The following is a 13,758-nucleotide window of genomic DNA, read 5'->3' on the forward strand; positions in this document are numbered from 1 at the left end:
TTTCAGGCTTTTCAGCTAAGTATTAAGGTTGACAATGGCGATCATCCAGAAATACAGGGGTTATCTTACTGATGCAGTCATCTAGCAACATCAACCCATATTGCTTTATACTTTGCTTTTCCAATCTCTTGTCCGCCTTTTAGATACTCTTGGAAACTTACTCCTTCAAGAATCAAATCGAAGAACAGGCACGCGGCTGTTGAAGCAGAGACCACAGCAGAAGAGGAGGCGATAACAGAGCTCCAAGAGGCAGCGAGACGGGCATACATACCCCATATTCGACCACTTTCTGAATATATCGCCGTTGGATCGGCGGCTTTCATCAGCGAGACCTTCTATTCCTTGTTGCGGGGAGGTCAATTGTGTTCAAACTTTGAAGATTGAGGGGAACAGATACAACACAGAGCAGATCAGTGGTTAGACCAGAGCTGTCTGAGACAGCTGCCAGGGAGACACTGATCATTTCATAGAAGGAAGTTCTCCTCATGTCAGGCCAGGATCGTAGGCGGAGTGCGGTCCCTAGGCTAGTATATACGCATCTTCAAGGAATGGTGGTCCTATATGGGGAAATCATCATTGTGACGTTTTGGCAATGTCGCTAGTAGCTGCCTCGGATTCTATTTCGCTAGAAAATCAGTCAAAGCGTCTGGTAGAATTCTTCCAATAATTCCCAGCATACATCAATAGGTTGATGTTGCTAGATGGCTGCATCTGTGATCTCTCAACTGCCGACAGATTTATATAGTGAAGTATTGTCTCTGGGAAAGATGTTTAGTTGAATTCAACTTTGGATTGCGTTTTCCATAGCGTAAGGCAGAACCCTCGTCTTGGAACCGCCGGCCGAGCGAGTTTCGACCAGCCTGGAAGAAGAAGTGGCTATTTTTTTTCAATAATCGTAATTGCATGGGCATGAATGATTCGAACCGCATAAATCCAGAACACCAGACGCCCTGATAGTCTAAAAGTGCCCCACTCGCCCCGTTCGAATGCTCCTCTTCAAATCATTCCTCATCCGGCGGCATCTCATCCTCGATGTATCGGACCAATGATACTCGCATCTCCGTGGTATCATCACCTCTTAAAACATCGCTGACAAAGTGGGCCTCAATTTGCATTTGGACCTAAGTGGGACGTCAGAAATCCAGCTGCTAGAAGTGCTAACATTCATGCATATGCTGCCTCCTGGCTGCGTCTTACCATTTCGAGTGCACCTCTTAAAACACCGCACAAAATATTGGAAAACCACAGTTCGTCTTGTGCTCTTCCGTCGTCGGGAAGCTCCACAAAGTCCGCCAGAGGGTTTTCGTCGAAAATGAGAGAAAACTGATTGTTGTCGCTCGTCCAGTTCGTGACTGTGGGCGTGATATTCAGGAAGATCTTGAACCCAACCTATTCCCGCGGAAATTGTCAGTGACTATGACTCTATTTATGTTCATGTGAATCTCATGCAGGTATGATCACCTCATACCTTTGAGATCATATCTGCCGTCTCTCGGAAGTTGGCGCATCGGCCCATGCCAGACTTGGCCAGGAAATCTTCGATCAGTCGCATACCGATATTATAACCCATTTTGTCCAGCTGTTTGTTGACCTCTTGATAGTTGCTGTCGTAGTCCTGACATAATTGCGCGACTATTGTTCCATAAGTCAAAGTAACCAGCTCCGCATTAACCTTGTCAACCCTCGTCCTAAAATTGGCAACATCAGTTGGTGCACTTGCCCCCAGCAAAATTCGCGAGCTGCAAATAAGCGTTTCAAGGGTAGGTAGAGGCGCTCAGCTTACTGACTTCCAGAGCCTATGTTGGGATGGTTAGCCAAGGTACTCAACATCTGGATGCGACAACACAAAACAATCAGACTCACTCTTCTCCAATCCGGGACACCTTCGTGGAGGATGACATGTCTAGCTTTGCATCCAAATAATCTTAGATCCGATAGAATGATCGGTTTCTTGCCCAGCCTGCAGGTTGTGTGATTCAGTTGAGACAGTTGTCAAATGTGGATAATCTACAACCCCGCTGGAGTCGGTGGATCAATGAGCATGCAGGCGGAGTTGCACTATGGGTCCGCAGGTTAGCGGCTAACGCGTCTAATATGCTCGTAGGCGCTTGTGGGAACTTGCGCAGAAGACTAACTGCTCGATGACGGTAGACTGTTCTTGAGTATATCCGCCTTAAATTGCCGCTCGACCTGTTGTTTTTTTCTTGTTCCCGTCTTGTTGCTTTCTGTATCAGCTTAGGTTCGTCACAATATCAAGTCAACGCGTTCTACCGCAGTGATGTCGGGCGAGAAAAGACCAGCACAAGCAGCCTTTGGCTCCTCAAATCAACTTGTGGTCAAACGAAAGAAGTCCGACGGGGATATCAATGCTGGGACGGCTGTTGTGAAATCTTCAGCTCAGAATGGAACTCTTGTGCAAGCAGTATGTAACCCCTGGACTACTGCTTAGCGACCTTGAAGAGCCCTTTTTATTGATCACTATGGCAGATTCCTCGCACCAGTGGGCTTGACGCCCCCATTATGGAACTGACAGGTGAGGCACAAGGCTAGAACGGCTTGGATTTTGCATTAATACCGTATTCGCAGGTCATTCTGGCGAGGTCTTCACCGTGCGATTTGACCCCACAGCACAGCACATTGCGTCTGGGTCGATGGATCGGTCTATATGTGAGTCGTAACTGAAGCTCAGCGTTCTACTACGCATGATTTCTGACGCTTCTTCTGCCAACCCGCAGTACTTTGGAACACATATGGGCAGTGCGAGAATTATGGCGTTCTGACCGGCCATCGTGGGGCGATTCTGGATTTACAATGGTCGCGAGATTCACGGGCGGTTTTCTCCGCATCGGCGGATATGACGCTAGCGAGCTGGGACTTGGAAACTGGACAGAGAATACGACGCCACGTTGGGCACGAGGAGATTATAAATTGTCTTGACATCAGCAAACGAGGCCAGGAGCTTCTGGTTAGCGCGAGCGACGACGGTTGCATCGGAATTTGGGACCCAAGACAAAAGCATGCTATTGAATATCTCGAAACAGAGCTACCCATCACCGCAGTAGCTCTGTCGGAAGCAGGAAACGAAATCTACAGTGGAGGTATTGATAATACAATTCACGTCTGGGACTTGCGAAAGAAATCTATCGTGTACTCCATGGCTGGCCATACGGACACCATCACGTCCCTGCAGATTTCGCCGGACTCGCAGACACTGCTTTCCAACTCTCATGACTCCACGGTGCGCACTTGGGACATCCGGCCCTTCGCCCCAACAAATCGACACATCAGGACATACGATGGTGCCCCCATGGGGCTGGAAAAGAACCTGATCAGGGCAAGCTGGGATCCAAAGGGTGAAAAGATTGCAGCTGGTAGTGGCGATCGAAGTGTTGTGGTCTGGGACTTCAGGTCTGGGAAACTTCTATATAAGCTTCCTGGACACAAAGGCACTGTCAACGACGTGCGATTCTCGCCGAATAATGAGCCCATAAGTGAGTCAACCGAATCTGTTTCATGCCTTCTCCAGTGGCTAACCCTGTCGCGCAGTTGTATCCGGATCGTCAGACCGGATGCTCATGCTTGGTGAGCTTGGAAAATAAAAATGTTCTAGAATCAAAAAATACCTGCATTTCTTGCATGCTGCACTACGCGCATGATTCGCTCCTTAGTGTCATGAGGCGAATTCATCCACTCCAGGTGGTGTCAAGTTTGTCGAATGTCCTCCCAGGAATCCTACTCCCGTGACCAAGCGAAGTGCTCCTCTCTTCGGCGATATGGCAAATTCCTCGAATTATTGGTCGCGTAATTTACAGAAAGATATCCTATTCACGTTCATCATTTTTATACCCTCAGAGACGGTTTGAGTCAAGGCTTGGCAGAAGCTGTAAGACATCAAAGGGCAGGACACTTCGTAAGTCATAGCTGGGTTTTGAGAGCAAGAACTGGTATGTTTGTCCTCATGATGTCTACCAACGTCAAAAGCATATCAATTTAATCTTAGATAGCCTTTGTCATGTATACACAATCTGTGCATCTAGTTAGCATTTACTCAATAGCAGAACAAGCTATTATCCGTCTGCATGGTTATTGAGCTTTCTTCTGATAATAATTACTGGCAATAAGTGGTTCAATGACCATTGGCCATTAGTCCTGAGGGTCATTGAGAGCTGTTCTGAAACATTTGGTGCCTCATGCGAGTGTTTTGGCGACTGTTGAAGCTACACCCCTATCTATATCTAGCACGTTCCTCGGCCCTTCCAGTCTCAGTATGCTCATAATTATAGAGAGTGGGATGAAAAAATTATCCAGAGAACAGACGCAATTCAGACCATCCAAGGACAACTGCCATCATCATCCCAGAATAGATTCATGATGATCATTGATCAAGGTCATGGTCATACGAGTCATACGTAGACAGGTGGGTCTATCAGGGGTTGCTTGTCTTCTTCGTCCAACTAGTCTGGGCCTCTCCGCTATTAATGGCTGCAACTTTAACGATTCTCTGCAGGGCCAGGCTGGATGTGCTGTTCCAAGATTCTTGGCCCTTGGGCTTCTGTGCTTCTGTGTTTCTATTTTTCTGAGTCTCTTCCTGTTGGCGCTTCTGTTTCTTTCTTCTACTCTCTCAATTCACCTTGATATCCTTGTTTTTAGTCCATAACATCATTGTAATCCACCAGCTTCCGGACACCGCTGAGCGGCCAGGTGCTCCTCTTTCTCCTCGATATTTTCGCAATTCGAGATATATCGATCCTCTTGACCATTGCAACTCAATAAATCATCTCTCCAAGTACTGCGACTTTGAAATTTTGGCTTGGAGCGAAAGATCCCGATCCATACTTTATGTTTCCCCTCCGGCTTCTCCCAATCGCTGCGTCTTTCCTTTTGTCTATAGTTGTATAACATTGGTAATACGTTTATTATACTCACCTACAAACCTCCTCGATATCGGATTGCCGGTTTTGCATACACAGGGTGATCAGCTCTGGCGGTTTTCGTCGCAGTCCAAGCTCCCTTCACACGTCTGTTTACGGGGTGTGCAACGGATGCGGAAGTCGGTTAGGGGATGCATACCATCAAAAACCGAGTCGACTGTTTTTGTTAGAGAGGCTTGGTATACATAAACAAGGGACTCGAGGTTTAAGATCGATCAGTTATTCTTTCGTTCTTGACCTTTCAATCGCCCCCGATGCTTCATCCGCCTGATTGGTTTTAACGAAATGGACCCACCTCGAGTATCAACAACACAGCAGACCAAGCCTTCATATTCATCGCTCAATTCAACATTTCGCCAAAACGGCAGCAATCGAACAATCTCACATCTTCAAAACGAGAGTCAAGGTCCTGAATATGGCGCTGGACGCCTGGTCCCTCATACCCCGGGCGAATCTACAGCGCCGGGTGATTCGGGCTTAAATGCCGCCGTCTCTCCAGATACACCACCTGTGCCGCATATTCCAGTCAACCTGCCGCGTCCTGCTGACAGTTCGGATTCGAACGGTGAATGGCCGTCCGACGCTCGCTTGACCAGAGAAACACAGATTGAGCGGTCGCGCAGAGAAGCTGCTCGCTCTAGTCAGCAGAGACGATCGTGCATGCCAGCCCTCAGAGACAGAAGTATAAGGAGGCGGCTATACACACTGATCCCAGCCACCATCTTCCTGCTCGCTATTATCGCTTTCTGTAAGTCCGTTCCTGTTCTCTCCTGCTCTTTCAGCTCAATTGGTACTTACACAATGCGTAGACCTCGCAATACACTCCGCGACACACCTCGGTCAGGAAATTCATATTCTATTGATCTTCATGATCTTGATTCTCTCCATCATCTTCTGCCATGCTTTGATTCGCTTCGCTATGGAGATCCTGCAGGACCCCAGGTCTGCTGTTGCGAGTAATCGCATACCCAGTAGAGTAGGCCCAATGGGATATGCTCAGCCAGATCGCCCCATTCAGGTCACGCTTGCGGGAGATGAGGAAGCTTTGGTCGACGGCGCCGTACGGGAAAAGGTCACGGCTCCCCCTCCAGCATATGGTCTATGGAGAAGTAGCGTGGTGAGTGTCTAATCCATCTCCTTGGCATTGTTCTGACCACTAATACGTTCTCAGAGAATCAACCCTGATCTCCTCTATTGGCGGCGTCTAGAGGACGATGAACTTCCACTCGCCGCTGTCAACGGGATGGAGAGGTCGAACAGGAAACCTTCAGCGCCTAGACCTCCTAGTTACACATCCGATGATGGTGTCGATTACGTGATTCAAGCTCAACCACGACCTTTCACTACCCGACATGATACGGAGGATCCAGTGCGTCAGTAATGCGTCGCGTCTGGCTTAACTTGCCCATGGCGTGCTGTTTACTCCTTCGCTTTGAAAATGATTTGGCATAGCGCTTTTTATTACCAGAGATATCCCATGTTGAGACTTCTATCATTGCATCAGTATATTTGATTCATAGCGAACATTCCATCCAGCTGCTCGGTCAATGTCGGTATCAAAAAAGAAAAATTTCCAATAACAGATAAAGAGCAGTCCTCAGCTGCTTTACGAGAGTTTCTTGTGCTACAGATCAGATAAATAAGAAGTAAAATCTTAGACTGTGACTGCGCCGCTGGCGTATATGGAAACGGCATATCCGGCCTTCAAGTAAACTCTTAGCAAACCGCCAGCTAACCGTTGGCGCGGGATGAATTTAAATCTCACGTGCGAAATTATTATTGCCACGAAACAACATTTCTTCAAGTCTCGAGGGGCCCTCGATAATCCGGTAGTATCTCCGAGACCTCTGACTTATCTGACGAGAGAAGAGAAATTCTAGTTCCCATGTCATTTGCGGCTGGTTCGCTTCTGCGGTAATGCGCTCGGGATGTTGGAGTTTACAGATGTTCGACCTTCGATCAGCATGCATGATTTGGGTCTCACTCCTGTCGCTATGGCTCGCCATGGCTCAGGGCATGAGGACTTCGCAGATAAATGAACTCAGGTATTTCTGTCTGGTAGTCTTGTTGTCGTTCGTCTTGCAATGAGCGCCACGCTAATCAAATCAATGAGCTCAATTCAGGAAAGAGACCGAGCACATGTTCTACCATGGATTCGAGAATTATATGAAATACGCGTTTCCGGAAGACGAGCTGCGTCCTTTATCCTGTCGTCCGCTTGTTCGCGATCGTGATAACCCCGCGCATGCTGAGCTCAACGACGTCCTGGGAAATTACTCCCTTACCCTGATTGACAGCCTGTCCTCGTTAGCGATATTGTCATCTAGTCCGGATGAAGGGGAGAGAGCTTGGAACCACTTTCAAGACGGAGTGAGGGATTTTGTTAAGCTATACGGGGACGGCTCGGATGGCCCTGCTGGTCAGGGCGAACGGGCAAGGGGCTTCGATATTGATAGCAAAGTACAAGTCTTTGAGACCGTCATTCGAGGGCTAGGTACGGTATTTCCATTCCGTCAATGGTTATGACGGCTATTGTATCTGACATCGAATTCTGGTATAGGTGGATTGCTCAGTGCTCATCTCTTCGCCGTTGGTGACCTCCCAATCACCAGATATACACCGCCAGAACCAGAAGCCACCTTCGCCAAGGCATGGAACAAATCAGCGTTTCCAGGGCACGATCATGGCATCAAGTGGACAAATGGATTTGTATATGATGGTCAGCTCCTCCGGCTCGCTGCTGATCTGGCAAATCGCCTTCTACCTGCCTTCTATACGGACACCGGTCTTCCATACCCTCGAGTGAATCTGCGGCACGGCGTTCAACGGCGCCCGTTCTATGCGAATTCGCCATTGAATGCAGATAAACAATGCCATGGGTCCGATCGTGAGGTCTGTCGAGAAGACCGTCAGCGCGCTCCTTCAGAGACCACGGAAACTTGCAGTGCGGGTGCAGGCAGCCTAGTTCTCGAGTTCACGGTTCTGAGCAGGCTCACCGGAGATGGTCGATACGAAGAACTTGCGAAGAGAGCATTTTGGGCTGTTTGGGCGCGAAGAAGCGACATTGGATTGATTGGTTCGGGAATAGATGCGGAATCAGGTCGTTGGGTTCATTCTTATACCGGGGTAGGTTCTTCTCTGGGACCTGTTTATACTGGATACTCACTGACACTGATGACTATAGATTGGCGCTGGCATCGACAGCTTTTTTGAATACGCTTTCAAATCGTATGTCCTGCTCTCGTCGGGACGACGCTCCTCGCATGATCCCAGAAGTCCCTGGCAGGCCCTGGATGGTTACTTCCCGCCGTTGAGTGAATATGAGAACTCAGCGGAAGCATTCCTGCGCGTGTGGGAAGAGTCTCATGCGGCTATCAAACGGCATCTATATCGAGGGGAAGGTTATCAACATCCGCATGTGATTCAAGGCGACATTTTTACCGGTGCCACACGGGCGTTCTGGATCGATAGCCTGAGCGCTTTCTATCCAGGCCTTCTTTCGATAGCAGGGGAGCTGGACGAGGCCATAGCTATACACCTTTTGACGACAGCAGTCTGGACCCGATTCTCCGGCCTTCCTGAAAGATGGAACGTTGCCACCGGGAACATTGAGGGTGAGCTTGCTTGGTACGGCGGCCGTCCGGAGTTCATTGAGTCCACATACTACATATATCGGGCCACCAAGGATCCGTGGTATCTCCATGTTGGCGAAATGGTACTCCGGGATCTCAAACGCCGGTGTTGGGCGAAGTGCGGCTGGGCCGGTCTCCAGGACGTCCGCAACGGAGAGGTGAACGATCGAATGGAGAGTTTCTTTCTGGGAGAGACTGCCAAATATCTGTTTCTCCTATATCACCCTGACCATCCTTTGAATAACATGGATCGGCCCTTTGTCTTTTCAACCGAGGGTCATCCGCTCATTATACCTACAAGTACCAGTGCCAGCACCCATCCGCATAGGAAGCAGGCGCAGCATGAAGAGCTGGTCAATCTATCAGTTTGCCAGTTGGCACCTCAGCCACCGACATTCGGTCTATCCTCAACGGCGGCGCGTCCTGATATTTTCCATGCTGCAACTTTGGCTCGTTTGCACCTAATGCCGAGCAGAGGCCCGACCGAAGGACCTATCCTAGAGTATGCGCATGACCATCCTAGTATGACAGTGTCCGATCTATCTTCACCGACCAACTACACGTTTTACCCGTGGACTCTTCCCCCTGAATTGGTGCCCTTCAACGCAACAAGCTCACCGATGACCTCGCGACCCACACTTGATATCTCTTTCCCAGCCATTCCGGGTATGGTCATGGGTCCCGGGTCAATTGAGCGGGTTCGGGACGGCATTTTCATTAAGAACATCGGAGGCCTCCGATTGAGTATGGTTCAGGATGTGCCGTCACATGACGCGACTGGGAAGGCGAGCCAGGATGATTTCCGTGTGCAGGTGATTAACAACGTGCCTTTGGGCAAAGATGAGAAGGTATACCTCTCACGAGAAATCACCTTTGATATCCTCGATCCCACTGATCCCAATTTCACTCGGATGCGCGACTCTGCCATGATTGACATCGTCATTGACGTAATGCCAGATTTTCTCCGTCGAGGAAATGATTCGAATGGTAATCGCGAACGAGGTGCTGCGGAGCATAGTCAAAACCATGTCATCCAAGAAAACGCATCCATCGATGACAAGATCGGGGCCGTCGACCCTTCAAACTCCGGAATGAAAAATGTGTTCTCATCTCTAATGGACACAGTGTCTTCACTACTGCGGGACGAGAATCCGGGGTTTACGACACAATCACCCTTGAGAAAGTCGTCTATTGTACGGTTGAGCCTGCCAGCTGCCGTATCTAGCGGCGCAGGCTCGGCTCCGGTCCCAGACGTGGAGGACGCCTCTATTGTATCCGTCTCGGGGGAGCCGTCTAAAAGTCGCCTGTCGTGGTCCACCATTTACTTTGCCGATGAGATCTGTGACCATCGCATCTTACGGGAGATTGCTCAAAGTCATCAAGTCCTGGTCATCAGACGAGGCGGGTGTAGCTTCTCTCAAAAACTGCGCAACATCGCCGGTTACCCACCGTCACGACATGCCCTCAAGCTTGTCATTGTGATTGATTACGATGAGACGACTTTCGCGGAGGCTTCAACGTCCAAACCTCCCCCTTCTGCAGGTCTGGCCGCCATTCGCGCTGAACCGTTTCTTATCCGGCCGTTATTAGACGAGCCGCAAATGACCGCAGGAGGGCTTCCCCGTCGCCATCCTATTAGCATGGTGATGGTTGGCGGCGGCGAGGAAACGTACGAGTTGCTGCGACGAGCGACAGGTGTTGGCATTAAGCGACGCTATTCTGTTCGCTCTCAGGGCATACGGATCAATAATCTATATATAGTTTGAAGGATGTGCATAGACATCTACCAATACAACAAAGATATACGCCTCCACGACGATCGAATGATCCTCACGACGTTGCAACCATTCTGGAACTCATCAGAACCTCCACCTATCTTTTCGTCCCTCTTGAGAATTTGGATTCCTTCTCAGGCTTCTACGCCWGTTCGTTGGAGGTCTTGAGTGATTTTTACGATATACGAACTGTTTAGAGTCCAATAGGCAACGGGACAAAGCGCATTGAGAGGCACGCTCCATAATATACAGGAGGACTTGGATAGTTCCTGAGAAATTTTGCTACTAAAAGCTAAAGGCTATCGATTGCGACGCATAATAGTAAACAGTTGTAGAGCCCATAGGACTAGTCGGACAGGTCTTCGAAATATCCCGTCCAGAAGCAGAAGGGTATCAATCGCGACATATTACGTTGGCGCAACAATGTTCCTTGTATCGACGGCCCCACGTGCGTCTCCTGATCTGATAAGGCGATAAGGCGTCAATTAGGTACAATCAGGTACTGGATTCCGGGAACCATATTGCATTCTGATTGGCGAATTATACTACCCCTGATCCACTCGGTTTATAATCTCTGGCCCTCGGCTTAGGAAAAGTCGACTCCTCATCCTCTACGACTCAACACATCTCTTCTCCAGTCAAACTACACAGTATCACCCTTATTTACATCTGGACCATTCATTAGACATTCGTCATGCAGGTTCAACCTCCCACCGAGACCCCCACGGTCGACACCGCACTCCTAAAAGACGAGACCATCACCACAACGTTGGCAGTATCCGAGACGCCTCCTCCCCCGACCCTCCGACCCCTCTACTTCGCATACGGCTCCAACCTCTCCTTCACACAGATGCGCCTCCGCTGCAAACACAACCCTACCCTCTCCTCGAAGCCCGTTGCCGTCGCCCGACTCGACCACTGGCGGTGGATGATTTGTCAGGCCGGATACGCGAACGTATTGCCGCCGGCAGAACTGCGGATTGGGTGCCAACTCAGCGAGGGGGACGAGGTCCCCGTGTCTGGGGCTGAAGACGCCGTGTTCGGGGTGTTGTATGAGATGGATCCGGAGGATGAGTTCTTGCTGGATGGGTATGAGGGTGTGGATCATGCGGCGGGGCCGTCGAGGCTTGGCGGGAAGGTGTCTGTTGAGATTCGGCCGAGGGAGCAGGGCCGCGGGGATTATAATAAGTGGTATTTACCAGCGACGGTGACGCGGTGGCTGGATGAGGAGCAGCGCGTGTTGAGGATGGGTGCAACTGCGGTGGCGGGGTCCGGGCCGCAGGTCACAACGGTGCTGGTGTATGTGGACGAGGAGCGGGTACGGCTGGGTTTCCCCACGGATGAGTACATCCCGCGCATGAACCGGGCGATTCGGGAGGCCGAGTCGATCGGGTTCCCGAAGCATTGGGCAGACGAGGTTATGAGACAATCGATACCGCTGAATTAGTTCCTTGAGCCATGAGGTGGCCTGCATGAGTCTACGGAGTTACGATACCATGTATAGTTGCAATCTCTAAACGAGCAGATGCATTGATTCAGAGGTATATAGCAAGATTACGGTCTATCAGATGTATCGAAATTGCAATTCTTTCAAAGCTGACCGTAGGTGTAGGCCCAGGCACAAAAACTCTCCGCCATCTACAGACGATACAGGAACTGCATAGAAGCCAAGCACTTGTGCTCGAGCTCGAGCTCAGCAGACTTCTGCAGTACCATGGCGGAGCAGAATCGGCCCTTTTGTAGGGACTCAAACACATCAAAATCGGCCCGCAAGTATTTGATTTGCGGATGGTACTGTACTGCGTCGTAGGGCCAAGCTCCACCCGACGCATGTGGCTGCCGTATCTCGGAGATTTTTTCAGACCAGTCGACAACGTATCATCTCATTTAGCGTCGACCCATTCGAGACGGTCGAGTGCAAAAGCGGACCAACTTTTTCGACGATCATTTGTTTTGTTTGTGAATGTTCATTTTAGCACATTAGTGACAAAGGAAGTCGGGTGCGAGATAATTAAATATGAGGCATTTGATCCAATCATGCCCGATTGTCAGTGAGGCAATCACAGATATTTAGTCTCCTGACCGGAGAGAAGAGTGTACACCGGGGCAGGGAGCTTATCCCGTCCATTGAGGAACTCCAGCTCCAGAATGAAGATGAATCCCATGAGCTCTCCGCCCATTTTCCTGATGAGCTCTCCGGCAGCGTAGGCAGAGCCGCCTGTAACCAAGTCAATCAATGTTGAAGAAGAAGAAGGTTATCTTCCTGAATCAAATCGAACTCACCGGTTGCGATAATGTCATCGACAACGATAACCTTCTGGCCGGGCTTGATGGCATCGGCTTGCATCTGGAAAAAGTCCTGGCCGTACTCTTTCTCGTAGCCTTGGGTCTCACAAGGACCGGGCAGCTTACCCTTCTTGCGAACAGGGACAAAGCTAGCGCCAAGTCTCAAGGCCAAGCTGGGACCGAAAAGGAAGCCTCGAGCCTCCAGTCCAACGATAACATCGGGCTTCTGGTTACCGTGGGTTTCGAGGATGTACAGTTCGAGGCAACGGAGGAGGGCTTCGTGCAGGGTAGGATCGGCGAAGATAGGAAGAATATCCTCGAAGAGAATGCCAGGAGACGGGAAGTCGGGGAATTGGCGCAGAGCGGCGCGGAGTCTTACTTTAAGACCGGAGAGTTCGGCGGTGCGGGAGGGATGGGAGGAGGGGTGTCCGGCGACTTGGGTGGCGGCGGCATCTGGAGTTTGCGTGGATTGGGAGGGAGTTGACTGGGACATGGTGAAGAAGAGGGAAAGGGGAGGAAGAGAAGGAGGAAACAAGGAAAGGGGCGATAAAAAGGAGACGAGGTATTATAAAAAAAGAAGAGAGAGGAAAGGACAGGGGATGAGGGGTAATCGGAGGAGGGACAGGGAAAAAAAAAAAAAAAGTGTAAAAATAAGTCTGGACGGATGTGATAAGCCCAAAAATTATGCAACGATCGCTGGGTGGGTGCGGTGGATGTATTTGCATTTACACGGTAGCAATCTCACCTCTCTTTCATTTCAGTCTCGATCTCGACCTCAAATCATGTTATATACTATAATGATGGATGTATTATTCAAAGTTTTTATATAAAGAAACTGCGCATATGTCTCTTTTATGAATCTCAAGGGCTTTATCATTGAAAAGCAGTAAGAGGGCAAGGTGACCATCCATCACGGAGTACAAAAGTACATACAGAACAGTACCCCCTCCACGCGAAGGATTCATGTTCTTTTAAAAGATCAATAATACCTTTAATAATACATCAAGAACCCCTCTATCTATAGCAAAGTCTAGATCCCTCATCCATCAATTAATCTATTCACCATCAGCCCATCTACAGGGATAAATAGAATGTGTTAGCAGACACTCCTAGTGGATTTTCCTTTCTATTTCT

At 49.5% G+C, this 13,758-nt stretch overlaps 6 protein-coding genes across 6 annotated transcripts; 4 read left to right on the top strand and 2 right to left on the bottom strand.

Annotated features, from left to right (window-relative positions):
- Positions 1-1,001: 1,001 nt before the first annotated feature.
- On the bottom strand, positions 1,002-1,901 carry Aspvir_008185 (TRAPP complex core subunit BET3; the record flags this gene model as incomplete). The annotated part of the gene is made up of 4 exons (XM_043271361.1): positions 1,002-1,121; positions 1,198-1,389; positions 1,469-1,688; positions 1,864-1,901. The coding sequence occupies 4 exons, from the start codon at positions 1,899-1,901 to the stop codon at positions 1,002-1,004; spliced, it is 570 nt and encodes a 189-aa protein (XP_043127296.1).
- Positions 1,902-2,278: 377 nt separating this feature from the next.
- Aspvir_008186 (WD40 repeat domain-containing protein) lies at positions 2,279-3,599 on the top strand (the record flags this gene model as incomplete). Its single annotated transcript, XM_043271362.1, has 5 exons — positions 2,279-2,422; positions 2,488-2,533; positions 2,587-2,667; positions 2,736-3,491; positions 3,547-3,599. The coding sequence occupies 5 exons, from the start codon at positions 2,279-2,281 to the stop codon at positions 3,597-3,599; spliced, it is 1,080 nt and encodes a 359-aa protein (XP_043127297.1).
- A 1,617-nt stretch (positions 3,600-5,216) lies between these two features.
- Positions 5,217-6,312, top strand: Aspvir_008187 (uncharacterized protein; the record flags this gene model as incomplete). The annotated part of the gene is made up of 3 exons (XM_043271363.1): positions 5,217-5,679; positions 5,741-6,048; positions 6,103-6,312. The coding sequence occupies 3 exons, from the start codon at positions 5,217-5,219 to the stop codon at positions 6,310-6,312; spliced, it is 981 nt and encodes a 326-aa protein (XP_043127298.1).
- Positions 6,313-6,935: 623 nt separating this feature from the next.
- On the top strand, positions 6,936-10,329 carry Aspvir_008188 (alpha mannosidase-like protein; the record flags this gene model as incomplete). Its single annotated transcript, XM_043271364.1, has 4 exons — positions 6,936-6,976; positions 7,055-7,425; positions 7,492-8,057; positions 8,116-10,329. The coding sequence occupies 4 exons, from the start codon at positions 6,936-6,938 to the stop codon at positions 10,327-10,329; spliced, it is 3,192 nt and encodes a 1,063-aa protein (XP_043127299.1).
- Positions 10,330-11,032: 703 nt separating this feature from the next.
- On the top strand, positions 11,033-11,785 carry Aspvir_008189 (gamma-glutamylcyclotransferase family protein; the record flags this gene model as incomplete). The annotated part of the gene is made up of 1 exon (XM_043271365.1): positions 11,033-11,785. The coding sequence occupies one exon, from the start codon at positions 11,033-11,035 to the stop codon at positions 11,783-11,785; it is 753 nt and encodes a 250-aa protein (XP_043127300.1).
- Positions 11,786-12,398: 613 nt separating this feature from the next.
- On the bottom strand, positions 12,399-13,117 carry Aspvir_008190 (adenine phosphoribosyltransferase APT1; the record flags this gene model as incomplete). The annotated part of the gene is made up of 2 exons (XM_043271366.1): positions 12,399-12,556; positions 12,622-13,117. 2 exons carry the CDS (start codon positions 13,115-13,117, stop codon positions 12,399-12,401), a joined length of 654 nt encoding a protein of 217 aa, XP_043127301.1.
- Between the last annotated feature and the right edge of the window lie 641 nt (positions 13,118-13,758).

This window comes from Aspergillus viridinutans, assembly GCF_018404265.1.
Source record: "Aspergillus viridinutans IFM 47045 DNA, scaffold_6, whole genome shotgun sequence".
In the NCBI taxonomy this organism is placed as follows: Eukaryota; Fungi; Ascomycota; class Eurotiomycetes; order Eurotiales; family Aspergillaceae; genus Aspergillus; species Aspergillus viridinutans.